The 24,979-nt window shown below is 52.2% G+C and overlaps 1 protein-coding gene across 1 annotated transcript in view; it reads left to right on the top strand.

Moving 5' to 3' along the window:
• Positions 1-1,735: 1,735 nt before the first annotated feature.
• ASS1 (argininosuccinate synthase 1) overlaps positions 1,736-24,979 on the top strand; it is a 60,690-nt gene continuing 37,446 nt past the window's right edge. The window contains exons 1-7 of the mRNA XM_042781460.1: positions 1,736-1,777; positions 2,714-2,741; positions 9,890-9,999; positions 12,407-12,475; positions 15,546-15,734; positions 20,853-20,909; positions 24,060-24,134. Coding sequence (XP_042637394.1) covers positions 1,736-1,777; positions 2,714-2,741; positions 9,890-9,999; positions 12,407-12,475; positions 15,546-15,734; positions 20,853-20,909; positions 24,060-24,134 — 570 coding nt within the window. The remainder of the gene's footprint in view (positions 1,778-2,713; positions 2,742-9,889; positions 10,000-12,406; positions 12,476-15,545; positions 15,735-20,852; positions 20,910-24,059; positions 24,135-24,979) is intronic.

Here is a 24,979-nt window from a genome sequence, read left to right as displayed (position 1 = left end):
CCCTTGGGGTGGCTCTACAGATGAGGAAACTGAGACTGGAGTGGGAAGTGACCTGCCCAAGGTCACCCAGCTGCTGTTCGTGTTGTTTGGTGGCTGTTCCTGATTTGCTTCCTGCTAGTGTGGAAGGTCCAGAGGATCTGTGAAGCCCAGTGCTAGCCCAGTGAGTGGACTAAGGCGCTGCTGTCAAACTGCCTCCCAGCACCAAGCCCACACAGCTCATCTGGGGGCATTGCCATCACAGGCTACAGACACCAACTTGGGTGCCAGAGACTAAGGAGCACACAAGAGACTTGAAGATATGGCTTTGTAAACTGGTTTGATGTCGTTTCCCTCTGGAAGGACCTCCAGCTACTGAGAGCCTGGGTGAGTGACTAGACTGCCAGTGTAACGGGGTGGGATGGAAGACTGGCTGGCAGAGTCAGATGGTGAATCAGAGTGCTGGCGTCAGGGTGACGGCTGGACCAAGAGGCCCAGTGACTAAGAAAGCAGCCTTCAGCTTTCTGCTGGAGGTTCATTGCAGGAAGGGGCCAGAAGAGTGCCACCACATCCTTGACACCCCCACATTTTCCAAGATGGCTGAATGGCAACCCAGCAGTGCAGGCTTGGGCCTGCCGCCCCACCTCCCCCATGTTCAGAAAGCTGCCCTCCCGGGGTCAGTCTCAGCTGTGGAGCAGTAGCTTTGGACAGGGTCCCGGGACCTGAGGTTTTATTGGGTTTGTGGTTGCAGTGATTGGTGCCCTGGGGCCTGTAAACCAGGTTGGGAAACTTCGGGTGCAGGGAACCTTCTGAAGGCCAGGCTGGGTTCACAACTCCTAGCTTCTTTCTGCAATCAAGAGGCTTTGCCTCTGTGAACCTCGGCCTTCTCTGCTGTCCAGTCCGGCCAGTCATTTATTTATCAGTTACTGGGTGCCCTTGGGAGCAGCCAGGAAGCAACCCTGTACTGAGGGATGAAATCCCAGAGTTATAGTGCCAGCAAAGCCTAGGTCTTCTCCTTTGTGCAGGGGGCTAGTGTTGGTGAAGGAAGGGGCTTAAGGGTCTGCGTAATGTCCCAGGACGCTGGGCACAGGATAAAAGTGGTACCACGCCTCCTAGGAGCCCTGGGGGTGCAATAATTAAGGCCCGGCTGCTACCTGAAAAGGCTGGTGGTTGGAACGCTCCAGGAGAGAAACACCTGGCCGTCTACTCCCAGAAAGATTACAGCCTAGAAAGCCCTATGGGGCAGTTCTTCTCTGCCACATGGGGTCGCCATGAGTCTAAAATCGACCAACAGCACCTAAAAACCCAAAGCCCCCCACCCCGACTCCGCACCAAATGAACTTTTATTCCCACTCCCACCTCCAAACGCGTTGAAGGCTCCTCAAGGGCCAGGCGGCTACGACTACCCTGTTTGCTCGGTTTCCAGCCCCGATCGCTCTCAGAGGCGCCGCCTGCCTTCCGGCCAGGGCTGGGAGACCCATACCGCGTCACCCCCGCCCGTGCGCCCTCGGGAGGGTGGGCTGGCGAGCGTCCCTGCGACCACTGCCAGGGGCCCGAGGTGGGGTCTGGGGGCTTACGGGGTGGAGGAGGGAAAGCCGAGGTGGGAGGGAGGGACGGGGCCCCGCCCACTGGCAGGTGTCTGAGGGCGCTGAGCGGCTCCGGGAGGGGGCCGGGCCCGTGGGCGGGGCCCGCCGTGCGCTTCCCGCCCACGTGTCCCGGGTCCCCGGCCCTGCCCCTGGCCCAGTGCTTATAACCTGGGATGCGCGTTGCTGCCGACCCTGCTCGGCCGCCTGCCACCAACGTCTGAGCGCGGGTAAGGAGCCGCTGGGCCTAGAGGGGCTAGGGGTCCCCTCCCCACTCCCTAGCCTAGGGTCCCCTCCCCTGGCGCGGCCCTGGCCGACCCACCCCGAGTCGCTGTGCGCCTGGGCTCGGACCAAGGCTGGAGGGAAAAAGGCAGATGTCCAGGATTTTATTGCTCAAACGCCTGGGGCCGAATTCCTGGGCTCCCCTGACCCCAGGGATAGGGCGGGCACGAGTTCCGAGTCTGAAGAGTAAGTCAGGCCATCCCGGTTCTTTCTGGGTTTTCCTTCCCTGATCCAGCTTCCTCTGTGCCATGAACCCCCTAAATGGAGACCTTGGCTAGTCTAGAGACTGTGGGAGCTTCCAACCCTCTCGCCGGCTCTGACCCACTGTCTCTGACTCTACGTCTTTTTTCCCCTCTGCGTGAAACCAGAGTTCTAGCCCCACCTCAGCTCCTCTCCTCTGGGGCATGGGCGTATGACTTTCCCTTGAGCCTCTGTTTACTCCTTGCAGACTGGCGCCTTGACCCTCGCTGCCTTCCCCATTGACCCCTGCAGGGGGCGGCAGACGCGAGGTTTAGCCACCAGAAAGGGATTTGCGCGGTGTCCAGGTGGGGCTGGTGGCCTGGCCTTGGGCGGCGGCGCCTAGTTTTCGCCTGGCACTGGCTGGGGACTGTGGGAGGGGTGGGTCCACAGGAAATGTCCGCGGTCTAGATTGCTGTTGCCGTTGGCCCCTGTCAGCGGCTGCGCCCTCCAGGGAGAGAGGGTCAATGTGAAATGGAGGAAACCTTTCCCATCCTGCCAGAGCTGTTCCTGACGAGGCTACCTCAGTGTTCCTTTCTGTGGAGTGGGGCCGTCTCCTTGGGAGTAGCCATGTCTGGCTGCTGATCTCCGGGCAGGAATAGACCTGTCCTTTCCCCGGGGGTAGGTCCGGAGAGCCCTGGGCTTTGATTCCTTCCCCTCCCAGTCCACAGCCGAGTAACAGGAGGGGAGGATTCTGGAGTCCAACAGACCCAAGCCCCAAAGGCAGGTGCCGTTCTGTGAGGCCGTGGGGCAGCCCCTCAGCTTCCCAAGGCTTGGTTTCTCCATCTGCCTGAGCTGACACAGGCTCAGGGCTCAGGAGACTTGCAGATAATAAGAGGCTGTGGGAGAGCTCTGTAACCCTGCCCATTTAACTCATTAACAAGGGTAGGAGGGCGTGGTAGGCAGGGGACTCTGCAGGAAATGAAACAGGGTCCCTGTCCTCAAGAGTTAGGTTCTGATGGGGGGAGACAGTAGATGCAGATACAGCCACAAGGGGGTCAGAACTCTGAGATGGGTGGGAACTGGAGGAGTCCACACTCCAAACCAGGGCACTGAACCGGTTCATTCCAGTTCGACCTCCTTCTGAGAATGTGCCTTTTCTACCCCAGATGTGCTGAATCAGAATCTACATTTTAACAAGATCCCCCAGGTGAGTGTTAGAAATTCTTAGCAGAGGGTTGAACCGGGATGAATCCCATTCACTCCCTTCCCTTAGTGCCCCTTTCCCACCCACCCCAGCCAGGCCTGGGGAGCCCCTGTGTGTGATGCTGAGGAGCTATTCTGCCTCTGCTGAGTGTGAGTGGACTGACTGGGCGAGTGGGTGCATCTTGCCCACGGAGCACTAGAACAGGGGCCAGACGGGGAGTGGCACGAGGGAGTAGGCTCCTGTTCTCACATCGTCTGACACCCGCAAGCAGTCACGTTTGTCCCTGTCAGTTGCCTGCCTGGTGTGGGCAGGAATGCCCCTGCACCAACCTTGGGAAGTCAGTGGTTCCCAGGGTAGCCATTTTGTCCTGCCCCATGGCCAACGTCCATAGTATTTATGCCCATTTTATGGTGGAGGGTGGCCAGACCCAGACACGGCTGCGGCACACATTCCCATGCCCCACGGTCCTGAGAGGCAAGCCGGGACAGCCTAATCCCTCCATCTGAGCACTGAGCCTGCAGCCCCTGACGTGAGTGGCTTGCCTATGAGCACCCATGTGACAGAGGTAACCTCACTGGAATTGAGGGTCCAGGGTCCTTGTTTCTGCTGCAACACTTTGGGGAAAATGTATCTTCCAGGCCCTGGCTGTCTCTCTCCTGTGAGGCAGCCTTCCCTAGACATGTCAACATTATGACTAGGGTAAATGGATGGATGAGTAGGTTATTTCCAACATGACCAAATGCTCTCACAAGAGGCTTTGAGCATCTCTCCTCAGGTCTGGGGAGGTGGTTCAAACCCACCAGCCACTCCACGGAAGAAAGACTGGGCAATCTTCCATAAAGATTTACCGCCTCAGAAACCCTATGGGGGTCATTGCTATGAGTCAGAATCAACTTGATGGCAGTGGGTTGGGTTTGCTTTTTTTCTCACGGCATTTCTATGAGTTCCGGAGATTAAACCTTTCTAAGCCAAAGCAGACTCCCAAATGACCCCAACCCTGCATGGAGGAAGGCTGCTGGAGTGTCAGGGTCCATGAGTTTGGTGTTCCCAGTGTGATTCTCAGGCCCCAGGAATCCTGCAGCTGAGAGCATCAGCCAGCTCAATTTGTAGCTTGCTTGGGTGACTTTCTTGACCTGAGCTTCATCATCTGTCAATTGAGGGGGAAAAAAAAATCCCTCCTCTCTTTGTCTTCCACCATGTTGTTGTTATGTGCCGTCAAGTCGGCCCCGACTCATAGCGACCCCTCCTTGGGTTTCTTCACTACGGAAGTAGGATTGCCCAACCTTCCTTCCGAGGAGTGGCTGGTGGGTTTGAACTGCCAGCCTTCTGGTTAGCAGTCAAGTGCTTTAGCCACTATGCTACCAGAGCGCGGCTGAATCCAGTAGAAGGAGGACAGTGGCACCTTCTGGTCAAAGTGTGGAATTGCAGCCTACCTCTATCAGACATAAGTGATGAAAGTTGAAATCCTAGATTGAGGAGACCCTAAGTGGGGGAAGGTACTCTGGTAACTAAAAGGTCGGTAGTTTGAACCCAGCATCTGCTCTGTGGGAGAACGATGCGGCCATCTGCTTCTGTAGAGAATTACAGCCTTGGACACCCTGTGAGGCAGTTGTATTTGCTAAAGGGTCGCTGTCAGTTGGAAGTGACTCAATGGCAGTGGGTTTTTGGTAAGTAGAGGAGCATTCATATGTCCAAGTGCAGCCATGGTTTTTTAAAAGTATAATGAACCCAGCTCAGCAGAATTAGAGTGTTAGGGAAGGGTTCTGGAGGAATCCCTTAGAGACAAGGCTATAGTCCTAAGCTACAGTATGCAGGACAAAAGAGAAAGAGAAGACCAGTGATGATTCCCTGGACATTTTATTCTGTGGAAGATGTATAAAGTGAAGGGGAGAAGATCTGGGGTCTCTTAAAAGAAGACTGTGGAGAGTGTAGTAAAGAGCACAGGGTCTGGTGTCAACCTGTGTTTGAATCCTAGCACTGCCATTCACTAGCCTTGTGACTTAGAACAAGTTGCTTAACCCTTCTGAGCATCAGTTTCCTTATATGTGAACAGGAGGGAATAGGGAGCTCTGGTGGCATTGTACCTAAGCCATTTGACTGCTTACCAGAAAGCTGGTGGTTCAAACCCACGAGTCACTCCTTGGAAGGAAGACTGGGCAATCTACTTCCTTAAAGATTTACCACCTCAGAAACTCAAAGGGGGTCTCTATGAGTTGGAATCGACTTAATGGCAGTGAGTTTTTTTTTTTTTTTTTTTTTATCTTGAGTTGACATGCATGGGGAACTGAGCCCAGCGTCTGCTCTTATAATCCCAGCTCTGAAGTGTTGGAGTTGTACAGGTTTTCCTTAGTGTGGTGGTTATGTTTGTGTGTCAACTTGGCTGGGCCTGGTTGAGTGGCTGGGCAGCTGGTGGTAGTTATTCCCCATGATGAGACTGGCAATCAACTCCATGATGGGCTCTACCACAAGCCGCTGAGTAGCTGCCTTAGGGAATGTGGTCTGCTTCCTGTATATAAGCAGAAGCTTTGGGGAATGGTCTCTAGCCTATGGCACACTTAAGTCCAAGTTCAAAGTACCAGGCTCTAGACTTAAAGCCTCCAAACTGTAAGAGAATAAACAGGAGTTTGTTAAGGCCATCCCATTTGTGGTACATTCTTGTCAGAGCAGCACTAGATAACCAGACCACTTAGTGTTGAATGAGTGCCCAGGCTGGCCTAGCATGTTCACTGGAAGCTGGTGGGATGGCTCTGGCTGGGGCCATGGAGAATGTCTCCTGCTTTGTTAACCAAAGCCCCACTGACAGACATCTAGCATAAGGCCACCTTCTTCCCTTGTTCCAGATGTTCCTGTCCTAGTGAGGGATGTCTGGGCTGGCACTGGGATCTGGAAGGCACAGATGTTCTTGGCAATGGGAAAACCTGCCCTGAGCTCTTCCTTGAGGAGGGCAGGCTGAATTCAACCAGGATCTCCAAGTGCCTTCCCCAGGAAAGAAGCCCAGTGTCCTAGGATCTCAGAACTAGAAGGGCTTTTAGATCCTGCAGATGATGAAACGGAGGCCCAGACAGCAAGGGACTTGCTCAAGGTCAGCCCATGGCAGTGGTAAGGAGAGCTTAGTGGGCACATGCTTGGTGCCCAGCTCTGGGCTTCTCCCACACACACACAGCACACACACCAGCATCTCGCTGAATCCCCACCATCACCTGGGGGGGGGGGACAGGCTGTTCTCACCCCCATTTTGCCGATGAACAGCCAAGTTTAGAGCTTAAGCAACTTGTACCCAGGTCTGGTGACTCCACCACTGTGCTTCACTCATGGATTGTAGCTGTGGTTCCCAATCTCTCCCTCCCCAAGTCAGAGCCTCGGCTTCATCACACAGCCCAGGGACCTCTGTGGCAGAGGGAGAAGAGGGTTAGCCGGGTGCCAGGAGGGCAGAAGTCAACATGAATGTCAGATTGCATCATTTGTCCAGCCCACCTGTCCAGCTAACCTCTGTGTGTTCACACACAGGTCCAAAGACACTACATATACACACACATACACAGTGGCACACTCCCACACATGCATATGCACATACACTCTCAGGTATACACACCCAAGGCCATTCTTGCACACCACTCCGATCCAGCATGTACCATGTGTGCACACAGCCTGGTACACAGGAGGAGCTGTTATTTCTGGGCGAAAGCATGCATAGACTTCCAGACTGTAGGGACTCTGGCCCCTCTTTTAACAGAGAGAAACTGGCCTCCAGAGAGTAGAACCAGCAGGGTCATTCTGAGTGTCTGCCACATGCCAGGTGTGGTGGGACCACTGAGGTGGATCAGGAGCAGGCAAAGGTGATCTGTCTGCCTCCAGGGAGCTGCCTTTCCCACCGTCACTGTCCTCTTGACTCCAGGTGCCGTTGGAGGGTGCCAGAAGCAGGGGTGTCTTTGAGAGTTGAATAAATCTTGGGGCATCATCTCTCCATTTCTCAAGCCCATCCCAGTCCATGGTCAGTGCCTGGACCACCTAAGACTCCCCAGACCACACCATGACCCAGCACCTCCCTTCCTTAAGCCTTTCCAGAGAGAGAGAACTTTTGTACCTACCAGCAGTGTTTATGGAGAGTGGAACTCTGTCACTTACAAGCTAAGCCAGGCCTTGTGCAAATTCCTGAAACTGAGCCTGTTTCCTTGTCTCTAAAATGGGGATAATACACACATTGGAGGGGTTAGCATATGATATTCATTGTCTTGATTGTGGTGATTTCACGGGTGTGTACACAAGGTGAAATTTACTAAATTGTACTCTTGAAATAGAGACAGTTTATTGTATGTCAATTATATTTCTATAGAGCTGTTTTATATATATAGGATACGCCCCACCCCTAGCCACACTGCCGTCACACATGGGCGTACAGGGGTGAGAACACGAGAGCTTCCTGAGGCAGGAGGCTGGGCAGAGGCTCTCAGGCTCCTGGACCTCCTTATTCAATGAGGCTGGGCAGAGGCGTTCAGGCAGCAGGGGAGGCCAGGTTCAAGGCCTCTGGCACCACCTGGCTGTCATGCCAGGCAGCTGAGCAGCTTTTGCCTTTGCAGAGTGGTTCACTGAGCTGTGAAGACAGATTCCAGAAGCAGAGAACCCACGTCACCAATTCCAGGTACTTAGCACCCTAAGTTTTTCCTGCTTCCATCTCCCTCTCTCCTTCCGTCCTTGGTGACCAGTTGCCTGGCTATGGTTGCCACGGGCACCGTCTGCTGAGTCAGGGTCTGCTGAGTCGCCAGCAGCCTGGGTCCTGGGCAATCTGGTCCAGCTGGCTGGGACAGGGCCTGGTAGGCAGGCAAATGGTCAGTGCAGGGGAGAGTTGTGGGGATCAGTCAGAATCCCCCACCCCCACCCCAGCCTCACCAGTTCTAGGTGTTTCCCCCTCCAGTCCAAAGGGCAGCATGGGCCTGTCAGAGGAAGGCTGGCCAGCAGGTGGGCTTGTAAGATGTATTAGAGACTGCATGGTCTGTCCATGTGGCCAGGCTCCAGGTCCTACATGGCTGGGTGGCCTACGACAGCCCCTTCACCTCTCCAAAACTCCAGGCATGTGGGAAGTCCTCAATATGCGGGAACCTGCATCAGTACAGTGACAATGGCAGGTGACCCTTCTGGGCTCCCGTCCATCTGTGGAGAAATGTCCACAGCCTTTCCCGTTGGTATTTAATAAGGAGCCCAAGCTGATTCCAACTTGGTCCAGTGGAAATGCTCCCACCCAGACACAAACCTGCTCCCTCTAAATGGGGGACAGTGAGCCAAGTGTCCATGGAGCAGGGACCAGATAGCCTGGATTCAAATGTGGCCTTCCGAACTGTTGACTATATGACCTTGGGCAGATGACCTTGCCTCTCTGACCCTCGGTTTCCTCTTCAGCAAAGTGGGCACAATACCTACCCTCAGTGCCCTGTGGAGATGTGCTGGGGGAAACAGAGAGAGCCTGCTGGACAGCAGGAACACTGGCTGCAAGGTCAAGGAAACAGGAGGCCATGGGCACGGGGGAAACCTGAGTGTAGCTGAGGGGTGGGAGCAGGTGGGAAATGGGCATCTGTGCCTGCTGCAGAGCTCATCCAGGTCTCCTGGGAAAGGTCCCCAGCTTAGAGAGAGTCACTCTCTGGGACTCAGTTCCTCTACCTACACATTGGAAGAACTGGTCTCTGAGCCCCTCCCCACTGAGCATTTATAGAATTTAATTCACTGAGGTACTTGGGGTCCACTGTGTTCCAGAGCTCTGGGTAGCTCAGTGGTTAAGGCATTCGGCTGCTAACTAAAAGGTTGGCACTTCAAACCCACCAGCTGCTCCATGGGAGAAAGAGGATGCAGTCTGCTTCTGTAAAGATTTACATACAGGCTTGGAAACCCATTGGAGCAGTTCTATGCTGTCCCACAGGGTTGCTGCGAGTCGGAATCCACTAGATGGCAGTGGGTTTTGGGTTTTCTCAGAGATTCTTGCATTTGAAAAGAGCCACAATGCCTACAATCCCAATAAGGTACCTGGTGGGAGAGGTGCAAGTGGGAGCAGCACTGCGTGCTGGGTAAGAGCCCAGGTTCTGGAGCTGGACACACACATGCACTCTGACCTTAAGGCTCAGTGTTAACCTCTGCGATAGGGATGACAGCACCTAATCTGTGGGGTCATAGTGAGGTTCAGGGCCTGGCACTGTCTGCTTAGCAAGGAACAGTTATGACTGGAAACATATCTGCTGCTAGAGGTTCAAGGCCAGGTCCCCTTCCAAGTCTCCCAACTGCTGTACATCCTTCCCTCCTCCTGGCCTTGGCCCAACAGCTCAGTTCAGATGCCTTTTCGCACAGGTAGGGGATTGGCTCAAAGAAGTACCTCTCCCCTCCCAACCCCAAACTCTGCTGTTAGCGTTCCTGGTCCCAGCGTGGAACGGGCTATGTGTGTGCAGGGTCAGGGTCCCCCAGGGTGGAAGGAGTGTGGCTGGATGAAGAACAGCTCTCCAGCTGGCCCTGAGTATGGGTGAACATCCTGTTCCCAACCCACCAGTGACAGCTTGTCCAGGGGATAAGGCCACCCAAGGCAGGGGGGGGTGCTGAGGGACCAGCTGGGGGAGCTATTTGCAGAGCCAAGCCGGCAAAGACTGACTGGCCCTGGTCACTCACTTTCCTCTTTGACTCACTTCAGACAAGATGTCCAGCAAAGGCTCAGTGGTTCTGGCCTACAGTGGTGGCCTGGACACTTCCTGCATCCTCGTGTGGCTGAAGGAACAAGGCTATGACGTCATTGCCTACCTGGTGAGGAGGTGCCCTCTGTGTCTGTCCTATCATCTGTTTATCCTGCTGCTTGGCCAGTCCTTAGCCGGGCCATCTGCCTGTCTGCTCACTGGCACTTGTCCAAGCCCAGCTCTCCTCATCGCACTGCCTCACTGTCCTCATCTGTCAAATGGACATCCTTAATGTCCTCCAGGTCTGGGATGCCCCCTAGAGCAGGGAGGAGGCGAGCTCTCATACAGGTGACCAGAAGGAGACACAAGGTGTGGCCTTGGCAGTGTTGACGGCTCAGCCTGCCTGGAGAGGAACAATGAGCTTGGGCCTGAGGCCCATGGGGAAGGCACACGGTATTCCTTTGTTTAGTGTCCCCCGCCAGCCCCCCAGTCATTCAGATTACCAAGTCCTACACTGGCTGAGCTGGAGGAGTCCTTGGAGATGACCTAGTGTTGGAATGGTAAATAGGTCATCGTTATTAAATGACAGATTTTAGAGTTGAGTTATAAACAATTTTAACAAATATTTTATTTGAAAATAAACCCAAGTGCTGCAGCAAGAAAGCTTGGCTCTCAAGAGGAGACACCAAGGACTTCAATTTGAGAAATTTTATGGAAGCTTTGAGAAAGTTAATTGGGAAAACAAGGGACAAATTCTGGAAAGTTGTATTTAAGCATAGGTGAGTCCTTTTGAAGCAAGGGCAAGTTTGCGATTGGACCACGTGTCCTTTTCTTCATTTGTAATAGGTGCAAGGTTCTCGGCTTTACTACAAGGAAGTCTGAAGAGAATGTGGGTTTGCAAAGTCTTGGTGAAATAAGATTTATAATTTTAGATGGAAGCATCTGGAGCTGGTCTAAACTGGTTATGGTTGCTCCTGGTTGACATAGATCATAGGTAATAGACCATGTATGATGCCACTCCGCTATCCAGGGTCCATAGCAGACATCACTAATCAAATGAGCTCTACTTCTGATGAACTTAGACACAGCCTCTGAATCATTCTCCATTTGGCTACACTATTCAAGACTCTTGGCTGCAAGTTCTAGAGATCCAACTCAAATCTGCTTAACAGGTAGTGGGGAGGAGCAGCTCTTAGCTCATGCAACTCAGAAGTCCAGGTGCATCTGGCTTTAAGGCCAGGCTGGATCCAGGTTCTTATCCAGGTTCCATCTCCATCTCTGCCTGGCTTTGTTCTTAGCCTTACTACATGGCAGGCAAGATGGCTGCCAACAGGCCCACCCTTACATCCTTATAGCTCAGCATTCCCACAAAGAGCAGGCTTCCCCAGTGGCTCTGGTAACAGGGCCCAGGGGCATTCTCATTGACTTATCTAAGTCACTGCCCACCAAGTGTCAGTCACCACGGTTGTGATATGGGAGGCTCTGATTGGTCAGTGAGAAAGAGATGTGATCTGTTCCACTCCAATCTTGTGGAAAGGGGTCTCTGCAGGAGAGAACATTCTGTCCCCAGAGGAAGTGGGGATGGGGATCTGGACAGACAGAAGGTCACCTGTCGCCATGGGCAGTTTGTTTGCCATTGAAGCCATCGTGCCGGTCTAACTGCAGCCAACCCCCTTGACATTCGGGTGGGGAGAGGGATGCTGCTTGTTCATTCACCTGCTGAGTGGAGCCACAGCTTTGAAGGGAGCAGAGAGCCCAGGGCATGCTCATATTGCCATTGGCAGCACAGTGGGGCAATTGGAAATAGCCCCTAGACCACCAGTAGGTAGATTTAAAAGCTGAGTGACCTCAGACAAACACCTGCAACTGGGCTTTGGGAAGATCCTGGAATCTGGTGAGCAGGATGCAGGGAGCAAGGTTTTAGGCCAGGGTCTGGGCCACAGGCCAGAGTCCAGCTGGCAGAAAATATGTCAGTGTCTAGACAGGGGTGGTGGAAGCAGAGGTCAGGGCCCCAGCTGCAGGGACAGTGCTGGGAGCACAAGCTTCTCTGGCTCCTGTCCCACTGGACCCCTCAGAAGGGTCAGGTCTCTGCTTTTGACTGGGGAAGTATGTAAGCTAAGAGCCAGGCAGTTCCTGACAAGCCAACCTTGGCACTGGCTGTATGAAGGTTGGATTCAAGGGAAATCTTTGCCCTCCCTAGGCAATCCCAACAAAACATTGCATTCCGTAAGTCTGTGTGCACAGGGCAAGGATTAACCAGTCCTTGGCCCCATAGAAACCGCTTCCCAGTACACTTGGGTAACTCCAACTATTGTCAGCTCCTGGAAGTAGCTCAACCTCTCAGGCCCTGGTTTGTGCCCTTTCTCCTTACCATGACCTCAGGCCCATCAGATGGAAACGCTCTCCATCTGAGGGCTGTCGTGAGTGGCCAGTGCTTGCCCAGGGCTCACACGGGGCTGGGGGGTGGGAGGGGGGCTCTACTCATGCTCTCCTTTCTGCCCCCTGGCTGATTGAGTCTCTGTGTTTCCACTCCTCAGGCCAACATCGGCCAGAAGGAAGACTTTGAGGAAGCCAGGAAGAAGGCACTGAAGCTTGGGGCCAAAAAGGTACCAAGTGGGATTTGGGGTTCAAAGTGAGGTTGTGACATGGTAGAGGCAGCCATAGGTATTCCTGATCCAGAACTCCTTGCCCTCAAATTCCTTCTGATTTGTCTTCTTGCTTCAAGAGTGTGAGGTTGCTTCTTTCTGCTCTCAGATGTGTGAAGGTCATCTTCCTGCCTCCCTCAGGTACCCAGCCACCCACTCATCCCAGCTCCTCATGCAGCCATCTTCTCTCCATTCATCCATCCACCACTCATGCATCTACCTGCCCACCTTCCTTTTATCTCTCCAGCCACCCCTCTATCCCATCATCCATCCATCCACCCACCTGCCTATCTCCCTTTTCTCTCTCTATCCCTGTATCCAGCCCTCCATTTGTCCATGCTATCCCTCTCTCCACCCACCCATCCATCTGTTTATCCTTCTCTTGTTGGTGTTTTGAAATAATTATAGGTTCACAGGAATTTTGAGAAAACAGTACTAAAATGGGGGAAGGACAAAATGAGGTACAACTGCTGAATGGGTATGAGGTTTCTTTTTGGAGTGATGAAATGTTTTGGAATTAGACAGAGGTGGTGGTTGTACAACATTGTGAATGTGTTAAATGTAGCTGAGTTGTTTGCTTTCAAATGGCTAATGTTATATTATGTTAAGGAGCTCTGGTGGTGTAGTGCCTAAGGCATTTGATTGCTAACCAGAAGGCTGGCTGTTCAAACCCACCAGCCATTCCTCGGAAGGAAGGTCAGGCAGTCTACTTCTGTAGTGATACCACCTCAGAAACCCAAGGAGGGGTCGCTATGAGTTGGAGCCGACTCGACGGCAGTGCATTTGGTTTTATATTATGTTATGTGAATTTCACCTCAATTTAAAAAATACAGAGAGTCCCGTGACCCCATTGTTGTTAGGTGCCATCAAGTTGATGTCAATTCATAGTGACCCCATGGGGCAGAGTGGAACTGACAGGTTTCCTGGGCTGTAATCTTTATGGGGCAGATCACCACATCTTTCTCCCACGGAGCTATGAGTGTGTTTGAACCTCCAGCCTTTTGATTAGCAACCAAGTGCTTGACTGTTGTACCACCAGGGCTCTTGTGACCCCATTAGACTCAGACATTAATAAGAACCCCAAGAGCTTTTGTGGATTGCATCTGTTAATATTTATACCACTGGAAATAAAAGCTGACAGTGTAAAAATATGAATTCATTTAAAAAGAACAATATAAATTATATATTTACTTATTAAAAATAATTATTTTCCAAAGCAAAAAATGTCATCAAGAATGGCATGGTTTACATTTTTTCAAGTCTCTCTTAATGACTGGCTTAAGAGAAGATAACTGGATTTGATAATTGGATTCTTGTAGCCATTTCAGCATTCAACCTGTCCTGGATGGTTTTGGTTGAAGTTTATGAAGAAAACCTGGCCTCAGAGATGTATCATTGGGAAAGAGGAGTATTTTAATAGCGTTTTTCAGAGAATTGGGAACCGTCTTTGATATTGCACCAAAATTCAATGGGTGGTAGTGTGTAAAGATTACTGTATCGTAGAATCCAACACTGTGTCATTGGCTTTTTGTACTCTGTTGCATTAAAATCCACTGGTCCATCTTGCACTTTGAAAGAATCCTTTTCTTGAGCATGACTGTATAACGTCACACATTGATCTTTTGGAAAACATTGTTTCACTGAATTATGCAGCTCTTCTATGTACTGACACATTTCACTATACAAAATTAAAATATCACATTCATTAATGTCACCACTACTTACATCAGAAATATTGGGAAGCCGTCAAACTCACTGAGGTGGATGCAAACTTTCTAATCTAATTTTGCTTGAAAGCTTGAATTTTACCATTAGCAACCAATACTCTCAGTTTTTCTTGAGATGACAGGCTCACTTTATTAATTTTTGTGAAATGTCTGCCAAAGCCCAAGTCTGAATAACCATCTTTTGTTTATGAGTTGTTCTTTCAAGTGAGAACCAGGTACCATGCAAAAAATGGCTAGTTCAGCTTGTAACTCAAACATGGCACACTGCTCTTCCTTCCTATTTTGGTGTGCAGCAGAGTGACATGTGTGTACTTCACATTTCAAACTCAAGGGTTGAGATTTAGTAAAAGTCATCGTTTTTATTGCTTCATCAAGGCCATTCATAATGTAAGCATTTTTCATAGACCTTAGCCCTATTTTTCATTGACATACCAGACACAGACAATGCAGACAAGAATGCAGTGGCTATGAGGACAGTTTGTTCACATAAGCATTCCTGGTAAGCATTTCTCACAGACTGTGGCCCTATTTTTCATTAACACACCAGACATAGACAATGAAGACAAGAATGCCATGGCTGTGAATACAGTTGGATGCTTCTGCCTAGATTCATGCTAAGCCAGACGTTTTACCCATCAATGCTTTTTCATCATCAGTGCAAAATGTCAACACAGTGAAAAGGCAAATAACAGTATCATTACAGAAAATTTTTAATTCAGATTCTTCCTGAAAGGGTCTTAGTTACCTCTAAGGAGGTCTATAGAATCAGGGTTTCTCAACCTTGCTAATAATATTGCAAGGTGGCCAGCTATCCTATGCATTGTAGGATGTTTAACAGCATCCTTATTCTTTATACACTAGGTGCCAAGTCATCCCCCAACTCTGCCAGTTGTGACAACCGAAAATATCTCAGACATTGACAAATGTCTGCTGGAGGACAGAATCGTCCCCAGCTGAGAATCACTGCTTTAGATCTTAGACAGCAACTAAGTTTCAGCTCATGCCCAGAATCCTGTGTTTGGAGGGATTGAGGGATCACAATCAGTTTCAGCTGGATGGTGGGTCAAGATTAGTAATGTCTGCCATGACTGTAGGAGGGAAAGTATCGGTATGGTATGCTGGGATTGATTAGTGATGTCTACTGCAGATGCAGAAGGAGAAGCATAGGTATACTTTGCCATGATGAACTAGCAGATTAGCTGAATCTGCCTAGAGGCAGACTATTGGAGGCCCCTGGGGCTCTCTATTCTGATTGGGTCCCAGTCCTTACTGAAGCTCCCTCCCATGGGCTCCTCTCCCCATAGGTGTTCATCGAGGATGTCAGCAAGGAGTTTGTGGAGGAATTCATCTGGCCTGCTGTCCAGTCCAGTGCGCTCTACGAGGACCGCTACCTCCTGGGCACCTCTCTTGCCAGGCCATGCATCGCCCGCAAACAGGTGGAAATCGCCCAGCGAGAGGGAGCCAAGTATGTGTCTCATGGTGCCACAGGAAAGGTGAGGCCAAGAAGCTATGGTGTAGGGGAGGGCGGGCAGAGGGAGTAGGCCACTTTGCCCAGGGCAGAGGGACCTGCAAAGGACAAAGAAAATGAGGACAACAAATAATCTTAGATCAGTTTTAGGTGTTGCCTCCAGAATTGAGTCAGATGCTCAGATTGGCCATTGTTAAAGTCCAGAAAAGAGTAAGAGTAGCAGGTAGTCACTGAGCAGTGGCTGTGGGAGAGGCAGAGGGGGTCAGGACTGGGTTGCAGCCAAAATGAGGGGTTTGATCTCATCCTGCAGCAACTGACTAGGATCGAGGAAGGGTTCCAGGCCAGATGGGGATGACTGGGGACTCCCCCAGCAGGACACTTAGGAATTGTTCTGAACTGCAATCAGATCCTGTGGAAGAAAGAACTAGGAAGCATTTCTCATGAACCATAGCCCTATTTTTCATCAACATGCCAGTTGTGAGCACATTTTGAGTAGGATCATGGGAAACCAGATGAGGAGATGTTGACAGATCTGGCTGGTCAGGGCATGAGAGTGCTACCTCCCACTTCAGGGTATCGGCAGAAGAGGATACACCAGAGTCCAGAAGTGAAGGAGTTGGTCCCTAGATGTTCATGGGTTCGAATACTGCCTCCACCACTTTCATGCTGCCTGGAATTGGGCAAGGGACTTCACCTTCATGAGGCTCCATTTTCTTGCCTGTAAAATGGGAATAAAATAGAATCTAACTCATGGGTCATCAGAGTAATGAGTAAGATAATTCCAGTGAAGTGCTCAACACAGGCCTGGCACATAGTGAAATGCTCACGTAGGAACTGCTCTCATTGGACCATGATGTACAATGATCACTTGTTCTTGGAGCTCTGGCAGGCAGAAGCACCGGGAGGCAAATGGTAACATAGAATGAAAAAGCGTCCAAGCCTGTTCATCTGTCCATGATGGACTAAGCAGAACACTGAGCTCCGTATTCTAGGAGGCATTCAAGCTGAGGCCAGGCCTGTTAAAAGTTACTCAGGGCTGAAGATAGGCAGCATTCAAGACTGGTAGAGCCAGTGGATTAGTATGTGGGTGGCTCCACCCCCTGGACTCCACCCATGTACAGCTGGGAGTAGCTATCAACAGTTGTGTGTGCTGTACCTCCAGGCAGCCACAAGAGGGCACCAGAGGCTCAAATTTGAGGCCTTCCGGAGCTGATGTCTCCAAAGGCAGGGGAGGATGGGGGAGGAAGAGGTTGCAATGGTGGTTGCCACCCAGCGACCACTCTTCCCCAGTCTGGTCCTGCAGGTCTTTGGTTCTGACAAGAACACCCTCTGTGAAGCATTCTGTGGTTCCTTGGGGCTGAGGAAGTCCCTATAGTTCATGCTCAGGCCCCAAAAGAGGGACTGTCAGACTTGGAAACAGCAGCTTGGGGCCCTCCAAGACCAGTGGGGGAAGGTCACAGGTGATGGGGAGCTGAGTTCTATCCTGGTTCTGCCATCTCTTTTCTTAGGATTGGTGGGCAAGGTGTATCCCAGTGCCTCAGTTTTCCCTTCTTTACAGTCCCTGGGGAAGCCCCCAGCAGGCCCTGCAAAACTTTCCGCCTGGGAGTAACAGTGACGGCGAGAGTGCTCCCCTTTGCTGGGGTGTAAGCAGTTGAATGACTTCCCCACAGCCACAGAAGAGACTCAGTGTGGCTTCTGGGAGGGTGCCAGTCCTCGGATTCTGGATCCTGAGCCAGGCAGTGGAGGGAACCAGGGTCCCTAGGTCCTTGTCCAGACATTGCCTTCATTCTTCTGTTCCCTGATGGAGCACTAGCTCTCTCCCAGATACTTGCCCTTAAAGGACAAGCTTGGTGGAAGCCCTTGATTAGAGTGTCTCATCTATGGGGAGGGGAGTCAGGAGGAGTGAGGTTGAGCTATTCAGGGGGAGCATGAGTTTGTCAGTGGAGCCGAGTCAGAAAAGACTCCCTAGGCTGTACAACACTTGACTGCTAACCAGAAGGCTGGGGGTTCAAATCCACCAGCCACTCCTTGGAAGGAAGATGGGGCAATCTACTTCTGTAATGATACTGCCTCGGAAACCCAAGGAGGGGGAGCTATGAGTCGGGTCCGACTCGACGGCAAACAACAACAACAACAACAGGCTGTACGAACAGCCTGGGCAAAAGGCCTGGAGGCAAGAGGCACCTCCCTCCCAGGTGCCCCCCGTCCAGGCAGCACTTGGAGCAGAGAGCGCCGCTCACCACACTGTGACCGTGAATCCTCCCCATGAAGAAAGATGCACAGACCCCGAGGCTGCTCTTCCAGGGCCAGACACTTGAGCCTGTAGCTCCGGTGAGGTATAGGGTAGCGGGAGTTTGTAAACGGCACCATCTGTGTGGCTGTCCCAGGAGCAGATGGGGACTCCCCCAGTCCCTCCAATCGTGGTGGGTGCTGCACTGCCCTTACACACATCTACACGAATGTCAACATGTGGACATGTGTGTGAGACTGCATCACACACACGTACATCCGTTGCCAGAGGCTTCCCCTGGTGCTGGGCGTGCTGGGGCTAGGCAGAGGATTGACTAGATGGGGCCCTTGGCTCTGAGTGGAGGCAGGGTTTAAACCAAAGAGAGTTGCTTGTTTGGTTTCTGCAGGGTCTCTGACTCTCGAACAGATGGGTGTCCCCACGGTGGGGCCTGAGGAGGCACAAGGCGCTTTTGTGTTGGGGAAACATGAAGCCGTGGGGGTTGGGGGTGGGAAAGAAGACTTGAGGGGAGGAAATAGCCAGGACATGCAACTTTTGACCATGAGCTTTACAGATCTAAAATGAATCTGCTTTTTATTTGTAGCAGCCATTGCAGCAAGAATTGCTGCCCATGGGTCTTTGGGCAAGTGTCATTGCCCCATGCCTCAGTTTCCTCATTTCTGAGATGGAAATAATAGTAGAACTGCTCTCTTGAGGCTGCTGTAAAGATTCAGTGAGTTGGTTAGTACAGAGCTTGACTGCATGCGTGAGTGTGGGCTCTCAGGATGATCCTGTTCAGATAGTGGCTGTGTGACCCTGAGCAAGTGACTTGACCTCTCTGAGCCTCACTTTCCTCATCTGTCAAACATAGTAGGTGCTCACTGAAAGGCCTGGCTGGCGTGAATGGACAGGAGCTGCTGGAGAGGAGCAGCCTCAGATACACAGCTCCCTGCTCTGCTGAGAGGGGCTGAAACCGATATTTCCACATCGTCTGACAAGACTCTGGAAAATAACATGTTATTCCCGCCGCTGCCTCACTGCGCTGTGCAGTTTTCACAGTAGGCAAAAGGTCCCTCTGTTATTTCCACAGCGCTTAAGTCTCCCTCTGGGAGCTGAGTGGATGGGGTGCAGATAGGACGCTGGCCGCCATTTTTGTTCTAAGCAGGGCTGGCTGTAGCTGGTACTGTGACTGGTGGCCTGTGGCGCCCCTTGGCCCTCCTCATCCTCCTTTTCCTCCTCCTTGTTGTCAGTGTGGCCAGTGCATTACAGAGTATGTCTTAGATAATGTTCACCCCTCAGTGGAATTTAGAGCTTAGTCTCCATCTTATAACAGGGCCACAGGCTCAGAGAAGCAGGGCAACCTGCGTGGGGCAGAGGGGGCAGGACACCTTGGCTCAGGTCCTGGCTCTGCTCAGCTGTGTGCCCTTGGACCAGTCCTTTTCCCTCTCTGGCCCTCAGTTCCTATCTGTGATGAGAGGAGTTGAAATGCAAAGGGACTCAGCCATCAGCTGATTTGACCTATACTCCCAAACCAGCCGCTGGTTCATGGGGAAACTGAGGCTCAGAGAAGGAACACCCACAGCTGTTGAGTCAATTCTGACTCATAGGGACCCTATAGGTCAGAGTAGAACTGCCCCATAGGCTTTCCAAGGCTGTAATCTTTATGGAAGCTTCTGTGGAGCAGCTGGTGGGTTCAAACCACCAATCTTTTGGTTAGCCGCCGAGTGCTTTCACCACTGCATCACCAGGGCTCCTTTAGAGGAGCAACAGGAGCAATTGTGTGGATGTGGAGGGATTAAGCATCATGGGGCCCAAGCCCTGAAGTGCGCTTGTCCTCTAGGCTGGAGCAGGGGCTTGGTCGTGCCTAGCAGGTGGGTGCGGAGGGGTATGGGCTACGTGGAGAAGGGGCGGAGCTGGGCGCCTCAGAGCTTCTAACACCTGGAGTCTCCACAGCCTGCCCCAAGGGCAGAGACATAGCTACAGAAAATAGCAGGGAGGCGATTAGCTTTAAATTGCTGAATGATCTGTCACCCTGGATGGAAACAGTGATGGTGAACAGAAACTGTTCATCGGTGCCCCATGAAGGTGTGCGCACGGCATATGCCACACCCGCCATACTCTGGAAACACCTCTGCCCAAGGAAGGAAAATGGGTGTATGCGGATCCCTTGCACACTCTCATATGCACACCTCAAACCTCATGCACACCTCTACACTCTGCCACGGGCACACCTCCCATGTGCACATGCTCTGTTGTGGGTTTACCCATGTACACTCCACCTGATGTGTTCGCTGACATACACGCCCCACCATCCCCCACCTTGGGTGGGTGGGTCCATACAAGCCCACCTTGTCAGATGCTTACAAGTGCACATTCACACACACAACAATCGCAGCTGAGACCTACACAGCTCAGCACACACGTGGGGCACATAGGCATTCAGTCCTACACACAGAGTTTGGCTCTATACACAGGAAGTCCTGGGTTCAAGTCCTAATTTCACCTGTGAGAGTCACCTGGTTACTCAGCCTTTCCAAGAAAGCCCCTTTGCTTTGAAAAGCAGGTTAATAACAGAACCCACCTCAGAAGGCTGTTGAGGTTGAATGAGAGACACAGGTGAAGCATCTAGGTGCCTGCCCTGAGCAGCCCTGTGTGTTATTTGTGGTCACCTGTGTGCATACTTGGGCGCTCTGGTGGCATAGTGCCTAAGGCATTTAACTGCTAACCAGAAGGCTGTCGGTTCAAACCCACCAGCCAGTCCTTAGAAGGAAGACTGGGCAATCTACTTCTATAGAGATACCACCTCAGAAACTCAAGGAGGGGTCGCTGGAAGTTTAGGTTTTTGTGTGTGTGCATATTCGTCACCCAGCTCCCTCCCATTCCGTGGCTCCTGACAGCCTCTGTTCTGTGTTTCAGGGCAACGATCAGGTCCGATTTGAGCTCACCTGCTACTCACTGGCCCCCCAGATTAAGGTAAGGTGTTGCTGTTTCTCTTAGGTGGCTGCTGGGGGCTGAGACCTTGTGGGAGAGAGGGTGTAAGGTTCTAGATGGTTCCACAGGACAGGGACAGTGTGCACCTGAGTCTTCTCCCATGGTGGACAGTGCCCATCTTTCCAACGGTGAGACTGCATTTGAGAGCATCTGGGAGGACCGTTCCCAGTGAGGCTGCCTTTTCTCACGCCAGCTGCAGGGAGCAGCATCTTTCCCCTGGCCCTTCTTTTCCTGGAGATGGCTATACAGGTATCTGGGTAGCCCTGGGCACTAACAGTAGCAGAACATTGCCGCCCTTCAGATGTGTCCTTGGCTTCCACAGATCCAGCCTCCTGGGCGCAGACCAGAAAAGTTCTTCGGTGTGGTCAGGCAGATTTCTGGGTTATTCATACCCCTCCCACCCACTTGTGGCTGCCAGTGCCCTGGCTGCTCCCTGGCTTGTGCCCTTATCCCCAGGATCTTGGGGAATCAACTGCCCTTGCCCATAGCATGCCCTCTAGGAGTAAGCCCATGTTGGTACTGTCTAGCTGGCAACTGCTCTCCTCTGCTCCTACTGCCCTGTCGTTGGACCTGGGCCTGTGTCCACTCACCCACCCATCCATCCACCCACCCATCCATCCATCCATCCATTCATCATTCACCCACCTACCCACCGACCCATCCATCCACCCACCCACCCATCCATCCATCCATCCATCCGTTCATCACTCACCCACCCACCTACCCACTGACCCATCTATCCACCCACCCATCCATCCATCCATCCATCCATTCATCATTCACCCACCTACCCACCGACCCATCCATCCACCCATCTATCCATTCTACCCACCCCCTGACACACTGACCCATCCATCTACCCACCCATCCATTCATACACTCACCCACCCACCAACCGACCCATCCATCCATCCACCTACCCATCCATCCATCCATCCATCCATTCATCACTCACCCACCCACCTACCCACTGACCCATCCATCCACCCACCCATCCACCCATCTATCCATTCTACCCACCCCCTGACCCACCCACCCATCCATCTACCCACCCATTCATCTACCCATCTATCCATCTATCTATCCATTCATACTCTCACTTACCCACCCAACGACCCATGGACCCATCCATCCAGTGTTCACCAAGTGCCTCGGACCATGTTCCAGGGGTACAGCCAAAAGGCTCCTGACCCAGAGCAGCACTGAGTGATAGAAACAGAACACATGCCACCAATGTAAGTCCCATGTGTAATGTAACATTTTCTACTCACTCACCACCATTGAGTCCAACTCATAGCAACCTGCATTGGGTTTCCAAAGCTGTCAGTCTTTACAGAAGCAGACTGCCCCATCTTTCTTCCATGGACTGGCTGGTGGGTTCCAACCACTGACCTTTTGTTTAGCAGCCAAATGCCTTAACCATTGCACCACCAGAGCTCCTTACATTTTCTACTCCTCCCAAAAAAACACCAAACTCACTGCAGCAGAGTCAGATCTGACTCATAGCAACCACTCCTTAGTTTTCTGAGGCAGTATCACTACGGAAGTAGATTGCCCTATCTTCATTCTGAGGAGTGGCTGGTGGGTTTGAACTGCCAGCCTTCTGGTTAGCAGTCAAATGCCTTAGGCACTACGCCACCAGAGCTCCTACATTTCCTACTAGCTGCTCTAAAGAAAACGTATATATAAAGAGAAACAGGCAACATTAATTTTAATAATATGTGTCATTTAATCCAATATATCTGAAAAATCATTGTACATGCAATCAGTATAAAATGATTATTGATGGTGTGTGTTACGTTTTTTTGCACTGAAGTGTCAGAATCTGGTGTACAATTGACACTTCAGCACAGCTCTGTCAGTACTCCCACATTTCATGGGCTCAGTGGCCTCCCTGGCTCACAGCTGCCATGCTGGACACGCAGGCCTGGCCTGGGAGCTCCTCTGAGGCATGGCAGGCTGCTTTGGGCAAAAGCTAAGGAAGATTTCCCCACCCTCTCCCCAGCACCCTAAGGGGCTCTAAGGGGTTTACATTTTTTTCTTTTAAGTGAATGTCTTTCCCTGCCCCTTTAACCAGCCAGCAGCTGCTGGGGGAGGGAGTGGCCTGGAGGTGAGCCTGGATGGCTCTAATGAGCTATTTTGACCCCAAACACCAGGCTACTGGGAAGCCCTGGACAGTAGCTGTTTGTTGACTTGCTGCAGGCAGCATCAAGGGCCCTTCCCCCCAGTTCCCACAGCAGCTTGGGGGGCCAGGGTATCCAATTTCTGGGCCTTTGTGTGAGGAGGCCATGCTCAGGGGCTGAGATGGGGCCAGGGACTATTTCTAGTGTGGCGCTCAGTCCAGGGACTGCCCGTTCGTGGGCTGGGGAGGGTGTAGGATAATAACAGGCTCCTCTACTGCATCACCCCACCCCAGCCACTGCCCTGGTCCACTCTGAGGCCCATAAATCAAATAAGTTTCTCCATTTAGATGACACTCCCCCACCTGAAGTTATGGTTGGCAGAGGAAGGGGCTTGGTGAGCTTCAGGCATGAATGGGGCAGTCCTTCTCAGGATCCGTCCCTGACCCCCTCAGGGCAGTGAGGCCCATGTAGAATAAGGCTAGTCTTCCTCCAGGCTTGGACTCCCTTTGCCCCATCTCCCTCCCTTTGCTACCCAGAGCAGTTATGGGGTGCAGGAGGAAGGGAGCAAGAAGAGAAGTCTCCGGGCCCCACTGTCCAGGAACAGGGCTCGACCAGGAGATGACAGGTCCCTGGACCCTTCCTTAGTTGCCAGCAGTGGAGGGGTCCTAGCTCTTTGGCCAAGGATGTTGGGAAGGACCTTGAGGCCCACCTCATGTCCCAGTTGCGGAGGCTGAGGCCCAGATGGCAGAGACCCACAGTGCCATTGTGCCGTAGAGCTGGGACCTCTCTATAACCATCCACCAGTGTGGCAGGTTATGCCTCTCCCCTGTCTGATAGGATCCCCATCCCACCAACTCCTACAGTCTGCCTCATCTCCAAGGACACAGCACGAGACCCCTCAGTGGCCTTTGGAGCCTTGGACCCCTTCCCAGAGTCTAGCAGTGCAGCCAAAGGTCCATAGAAGACAGCAATTGGGCCTCCCAGTCCTGACTCCTTGCTCTGTGGCCAGGTTATTGCCCCCTGGAGGATGCCGGAGTTCTACAACCGATTCAAGGGCCGCAATGACCTGATGGAATATGCAAAGGTATGACTGTGCCTACCCCCCACCCTGCCTACTGCCCTCTCCGTGCTCCTCTCTGCTCACGAGCTGCCTGGCTACAATGTGAGCCCTGTGACAGCAGACTGAACCTCTGTCCCCACCACCCTGTGGCACCTGTTGTCCTCTGGGTGAGTCCCCCAGAGGTGTGGTCATCTGCCTGGTCCTTTGCTTGGGCTGGGCATCTCGAAGGGAAGTCCCCAGCCCACTGAGCAAGAGGGTGCTGGGTTCACCCTCCCTCCCATTCCCAGGGAAGCGGAGACTGGAGCCCCATTTGCCACCTCTGCAGTGTGTGTCGCTGGGGTAAGGGGACTGGGATGGCTGGGAGGTGTGAGTGAAAGGCACGGGACCTCAATTACCTGGCGACTAATTGTCCCCAGCACTCTCCCAGGAACAGGTAGGCACTCCGAGGGACAGAAGAAGACAAAGGCTTTTGTCACAGCAGCCCTTTTGAAGTACAAGTTGCAATAAAACATATTAGAAGTTTTGCATCAAGATCCTTAGCCGCTCTCCAGGGTACCTTTCTTTTTAGCGACTCTGTGGCAGCTCTTGACAAACAGCCTCAATCAATCAGATGGGGAAAAGCAACTCGGTGCACACACCAGAAAATTGCTCAGGTTTTTAAATAGCAGTCACCAGGGCTGGCTGTGAGCTCTCGCCACAGCCAAGGTGCCGCGTGGTAGGGGACGCGGCAGGGACGCAGCCCTGCCCCTGCCGCCAGCATCCCATTAAGACCTGGAGAGTGGGGAGGAAAGATCTTCTCTACCATCTGTTGTTTTATTATTAAGAGGGGAGTTTACAAGAGCAAGCCCATATGTTGCCAAACAAATTGT

Source organism: Orycteropus afer, unplaced genomic scaffold, assembly GCF_000298275.1.
Source record: "Orycteropus afer afer isolate SDZICR_OR568_19922 unplaced genomic scaffold, OryAfe1.0 scaffold00123, whole genome shotgun sequence".
NCBI classification, from domain to species: Eukaryota; Metazoa; Chordata; class Mammalia; order Tubulidentata; family Orycteropodidae; genus Orycteropus; species Orycteropus afer.
The sequence above is the reverse complement of the archived record's forward strand: the minus strand, read 5'-3'. Positions and strand labels throughout refer to the sequence as shown.